At 42.4% G+C, this 6,564-nt stretch overlaps 1 protein-coding gene across 1 annotated transcript; it reads left to right on the forward strand.

Moving 5' to 3' along the window:
* The first annotated feature begins 2,033 nt into the window (after positions 1 to 2,033).
* On the forward strand, positions 2,034 to 4,448 carry LOC134815475 (uncharacterized). The gene has a single exon (XM_063824010.1). The coding sequence runs from the start codon at positions 2,034 to 2,036 to the stop codon at positions 4,446 to 4,448; it is 2,415 nt and encodes an 804-aa protein (XP_063680080.1).
* Positions 4,449 to 6,564: the final 2,116 nt, after the last annotated feature.

The raw sequence follows: 6,564 nt of genomic DNA on the forward strand, positions 1-6,564 counted from the left end.
TGTAGAGAACAACGTTTCCGTCATCCTGTACTTGCAACATGGTACCTTCGGTGTTAGGAGTTCTGGAGCTCCAGAGTGCTTCACCTTCTGTGCTGTATATGACGAGGTTGCTATCATGTTGGAATGAAAGACCTTTTACTGAGCCGTTAGTTCCAGAGGACCAAAGCGAGTTTCCATTGCAGTCAAGTACCAAGTCTCCTTCTTGCTGCATGCTAAATGTATAATTTCCATTGGGAGACGTCAGTGACGAGCCAAGTTCCAGTGCGATGAAGGATGTGTCACCTACGTAGCAAACGCTTTCGATACAGCATCGTTCTCCAATATTACAAGCTGATGTTGCAAGAACAAACAGTAAGGCTAAAAGAGTAGATGAGAAAAACTTTATCATTGTAACAAAATCCTCAAGCTCAGATCAAAATAATGAGAATTGAAATGTTGTTGCCGGTCTTAAACATCCAACATGGGGGCATGTCGGTGTAGATCTTTCGAGGTTGGAATTTGGGAGTGGTCCAGCTGAAGACTTATACCAGCTGGTGAATTGAAAAACAATAGCGGTTATAGTGAGAGACTGCCAGACATCTTTTCATGTTGAAGATTAAACTAACATAAACAAAAGGTGGAAGAACGTACGGCTGTGTTTACCGAAAAGGGAGAAGGAGGAGTCCAGCAGAACACTTATACCAGTTAGTGATTGGAAAACAATTAATATTAGAGTGTGAGACATGTCTTCATGTTGAAATAACAATAAAGGTGGAAAGATGTACGGTTTTGCTAACTCATGGGGAGATGGATGGAAAAATAACAATTGGAGTGTGGGAAATGTGCAATGGGCATTGAAGAGTTCTGTTAAGTTCTATATCAAATGGTCCTTCACTAAGCTACAATTGGGTGGGGCCATCAGACATATTTTTGGTGGAAACCTTCCAAAAAAGGTCAGCTCAATGGAACCAATCCACAGACAGTATTAAAGAGATTACTAAACACGATAAACATTATACGTTTGTACCACCCATTAATATTATATATTACATATTGATATAAACCGGGGATAATGAGGTCTGACTGTCTGATCGTCTTCTTATAGCGTTCGATGTCTGTGTGAAGGTAAAACGGTGACATCCTCTGGATCGGGTGACCAACAAATGAACCCTAGTTCCCACGCAGTTAACAGGTGACCAATCAGCTTAATTGGGTGACCAATCAGCTTAAATCCCAAAACGACAACTGAACCCAGGTCATATCACAACTGCACCGAAATCGGAAATACGACAACTGAACCCAACGATAAGGGGCCATATAAGGAATTCAATTCCTTGTTAGTTTCAGGGTTTTGACAACATTTGCTTGAGTTACTGGGTTAGTATTGGTTCAGGGTTAAAGGTAGAGGATAAGGCCGGGCTTTTGTATGTCCGCAAATTCCACGGAATTTTAAAATTTAAATCCAGATAGACCGTATGGATAACGCCAGCGGCGGAGAGACGACAACATCACCCTCCGTAATGTTTACCTCAGCTACAGGACGATCCCTGTTTGCTACACTCCTCATCAGCTTCGCCACCTTTAACATACGTGGCCTCGGTTCTTGTGATGATCCAGACGACATCCACAGCAAACGGGAGCAACTGGGTACCGATTGTCTACGGTACGGCATAGATATCTGCGCTATTCAGGAGACTAAGGTTGTAAAACCGGATTCTTGCAGTCTTAGCAACGGATACAAACTATTATTGTTTGAGCAGAAAAATGGCCGGCACTATGGACTCGGTTTTGTTATCAGTCCCCGATTTATTGACTATGTGGTATGCTGGAACAGTATCAGTGATCGAGTAAGCTTTTTGGACCTAGAACTCCCTACAAAATCTGGAAAATTTATCAAATGTAGGGTGGTCAATGTATATGGGCCACACAAGAAACTTGCAGAAAATGATCAACAACTGTTGATTAATTTTTACGGCCAAGTTAGGGACGCTCTAAACGTCCCTGCTAATGTTGAGATATTTGTTTTGGGAGATTTTAATTCAAAGTTGGGAAAAATGACTGTTTCAGATAAAGACTTTGGTTTTGGTCGTTTCATGGGTAAACATGGTATGGGTTTGCGCAACGATATGGGAGAAAACTTGTTGGACTTGTTATCAGAATTTGACCTCTTTGCCTCCAACACTGGTTTTTATCATCCTGCCCGACATACGACCACCTACACTGGCTGGAGGAAGGACTGGAGTGCCGGGCGAAATAGTAAAAAGACGATCCCGGTCTATTCTCAGATCGATTTCATCCTGTGTCGAAGTAGGTCGAAGCCAATGCTACAAGATTCTAGATCTTATGCAGGCACCTTGACATACTCTGATCACAGATTTGTTGTCACTAGAGTAGATTTTAAGGACATCTGTCTTTGCTATAAACGCCACTCCAAGTCATCCTTAAAGTTCAACACCTCTGAACTCACCTCGAACCCCACCATTCAGGTGAAATATCGTCAATCCTTAGATGATAACTTAAGTAACACTGTTTCTGCTCTGGATCCAAATTCAGACTTGAATGGCTTACTTGAGTCCATAAAGGATGCTGCAAAATCGTCAATAGGTGTCATCAGACACAGGAAACGTAATTGCAGCGACGATGATGAGGTGAAAAACTTATCTAGCCAGCGTTACTTATTGAGACAGCAGCTTAATGATAACCAGTCTTTAGACAGAACCTCACTTAGATCATCTATTAACTGCCTCACCAATCAGATCAAGCAGAGACTTTCTAACATACGATCAGCTGCTGCTGATGCTATCTGTAATACCATCAGATCAACAACAGATAGTAAGAAAATGTTTGAAGCTGTTCGAACCCTGAACTTACCTAAAAGTAAAGCCCCTTCTAGTATTGGTGTTCATGATGAGCAAGGGTGCAATATTGCAACAGACACTGGTAAAGCTGCCGTAGTTGCTAAGTACCTTGAGCAACAACTTACTCGTGATGAAGCACCTTTAGAACCTTTTGTAGGACCTCCTCGCCCACTAGTTAAGCCATTCACTAGTGAAGAAATCGGATCAGCTGCTAGAAGTCTCAAAAATGGTCGAGCTAACGGCCCAGATGGGATTCCTAATGAGCTTCTCAAGTATTCTACTGGATCAGTACACAGACGTTTTGCAGACATTATCAATAGAAGCTTCGAGACCAATTCCTACCTTGACCCCATTGGACAGGCAAATATTACCCCCTTACAGAAGCCAAATAAGCCCATTGGTCCAGTGAAGAATCTACGACCCCTCACTCTCTCAAATGCTGTTAGAAAGATTCTTTCAATGGCAACCTTGAAGAGAATTGAGAATAAAGTCAATGCCTTCACTGGTCCATGGCAATGTGCTTACAAGCAGGGTAGATCATGTGCTGACATTGTATGGTGCCAGCGTGTGATGTTATCAGTTGTCCAGAGGAAGAGGTGGGAATACCATCGCATGGGGATCGACATGTCTAGTGCCTTTGACACTATACGACGATCTACCATCCTCGATCTTCTTGTTGAGTGTGGCTGTGATGATGACGAAGTCCGTTTGGTAAGACTTTTGCTTTCCAACACCAAGCTCAAAGTCAACATCTACGGTACACTGTCTGCTGAATTCCAGAGTTTTCTCGGTGCATTCCAAGGTGACTGTCTGTCTGGATGCTTGTTCACACTTGTCTTAGCGGGTGCCTTGCGTGACCTCCGTAACAGGCTTGAAACTGCAACGAATAGGCCTAACCCACCTATCACCGATATTGGTCTTCCACTTGACAGTGAGTATGCTGATGATATCGACTTCAATGATGAAGATGAAGACAATCTGAGGGAGCTGTTGCCTATTGCAACAGAAGTCCTTAAAGATTGGAATCTCTTCGTTAACGATGACAAAACTGATTTCACTCATGTGTACTTAGCTGAAAAGGGAGCTAAAGACGATCAGGGTAAGCCAATTGCAGGGAACGAGCTCTGGAGAAAGAGTATCACGCTTGGCTCCATGCTTTGTAGTAAGGAGGACATCTCTAGAAGGATATGTCTGGGATATGCCGCGTTTAACAAATACAAGAAAGCTTGGAACCAAAAGATCCCTCTGAGCAAGAGGCTTCTGTTGTATGAGGCTCTGGTAGTATCCGTTTTAATGTATAATTCATCTTGCTGGGCTGCCCCTAAATCAGTATTGGAAAAACTAGATATTGCTCACAGACGTCATCTGCGATCAAATTTGAATTACAAATACCCTCACATCATCTCCAACAAGAACTTGTATAAACGCTGCAATAGCGAACCATTGTCAGCTAAAGTGGCTCGTAGTCGGTGGAGGATGCTCGGACATGGCTGGGCCATCTGTAGGCTGGGCCTACAGATGGCCCAGCCTATTCGTCGCTTGTTTTTGCTGTCAACACCTTACAGCTTCAAGGGCGGCGTGGAAGACCGCAGTCAAACCTTTTCTCACTGATTCTACACGACCTTAGTGTCCGAAAATTATCGTTAAATAATTTATGTGATTTAAACTATTTAACGTTAATTGCTCAGAATAGAGTTAAATGGAGAAGTATGCAAATTGCATGAATTTTGTTTGAGAAAGATTAGGGGACAGAAATGTTTACTTTGTTTACTATCTGTTTCTTAGAGCTTTTTGTTTATAAATCCAGATAACAGATAACAAACTTGTTAAATTTAGTCATGTGACAACTAGAGTAGAGTGATTTATCATTCATTTTTTCGGACCTTTACTGATAGTTGAAATTCGACATATGACGTCATCTAGCGTCATCTAGCGTGAAATATCGCCAGATGATGATAGATGACGCTAGATGACGCTAGATGACGCTAGATGACGCCAATTAGCGACATTGTCGCTAAGTGCACGGCACCTTTCGAATGTCGCTATCTAGCGCTATCTAGCGCTATCTAGCTAGATGACGCTAGATGACGCTAAGCACGCAGCACTGACGCCAGGCGACAGATAGCGCTATTTTCATAAAAATTCTAGGGACGACATCTAGCGTCATCTAGCGTCATATGTTGCCGCGACATCTGACGCTATCTGACGCCATCTAGCGATATCTGACGTCATCTGACGACATCTGTCGCGACGACATCTGACGCAGGCGACATCAAGCGCTGGATAGCGGGATAAGTCAGTTTACGACAGTTCACGCTATCTAGCGCTATATAGCGCCAGATAGCGCTATATAGCGTCAGATGTCGTTGCGACATATAGCGCTAGATAGCGTTAGATAGCGCTAAATAGCGTTAGATAGCGCTAAATAGCGAAGAATTTTGGGTCGTGACAGTCCAGGCTATTTAGCGCTAGATGTCGCTATCTAGCGCTATATGTCGCTGCGTCAGATGTCGTCGCTACATATAGCACAAGATATCATATCCTATCACAGTAACAGTAATCCTAACTCTGTGTGTGTGTGTGTGTGTGTGTGTGTGTGTGTGTGTGTGTGTGTGTGTGTGTGTGTGTGTGTGTGTGTGTGTGTGTGTGTGTGTGTGTGTGTGTGTGTGTGTGTGTGTGTGTGTGTGTGTGTGTGTGTGTGTGTGTGTGTGTTTTACTGGGACCGTAAGCGCAGCCTGTCTTTTCCCACCCAATCTTTTTTGTTATTTTTATTTTATATGAAAATTAATTTTTACTGTGTATGAAAATTAATTATAATTTAAGTGAGAATGCAAATGATATAACTATAAGCTTGCGCGGCTCGTCGAAGTCACCCAACTATTACACTCGATTTATCAAATATTCGGCTGAGTGGAACAAAATATTAAATATCACTTAATCAAGGGGTCGTTTACATATTATCACCTTAATAACACCAGAATGTGTGTGTGTGTGTGTGTGTCTGTCTGTCTGTCTGTCCGTGTGTAATTTCCGGTCGGTTATACAAAAAAAAACGGTAAGAGTTACGGGACTGATTTTTTCGGTATAGTGTCGACAAAACTCTGATGAAGCCCATAGGAAATTTTTAAAAAAATCGGCCGGTGGTTAGTGGTTTTATTGATGGTTTTGTACCACAAATGTTACATAAAGTTGCTTGAGCAGAACGGCAAGAGTTACGGGGCCTGCTCTCTCTTTCTCTCGCTCTCTCTCATTACTGTGTAATATGTTATCTGCTGCATTTAAGTAGCGTCATAATTGGATTAGCCCGGAAGATTTGCTGTAATGTTATACCTTAAGCTTATTAGGGGAGGGAGTACTGTTAGTGTTTGGGGTCTGTTTGGACTGCAGAGAGAGAGAGAGAGAGAGTTCATACGACAATGTTATGCGTGTTTTCAAATATAATATGCGGGTGTGGTGCGGAGTTAACAAGGGTTAATTTCTATAACGATTTAAATAAAAATAGAAAGCGGTTCAGGACGGGAGTGATGAGGTGTAATACTCGGTGTTCAGACCTTATGATCATGGAATGTGGTGCCTAATAATGATTAAATTATCCACAAGAAATAGCTGATTATGAGATTATTGTTTAAGAAACTATTGGGTCACCTAATGCGGGTTTTGACTCAGCGGGTAATTACTCCTACCCTTTTTAACTGCGGCAGTGAAATCCCGGCCGTAGGCCGGGTTA

Source organism: Bolinopsis microptera, chromosome 5 (assembly GCF_026151205.1).
Source record: "Bolinopsis microptera isolate Bmic1 chromosome 5, MBARI_Bmic_1.0, whole genome shotgun sequence".
NCBI classification, from domain to species: domain Eukaryota; kingdom Metazoa; phylum Ctenophora; class Tentaculata; order Lobata; family Bolinopsidae; genus Bolinopsis; species Bolinopsis microptera.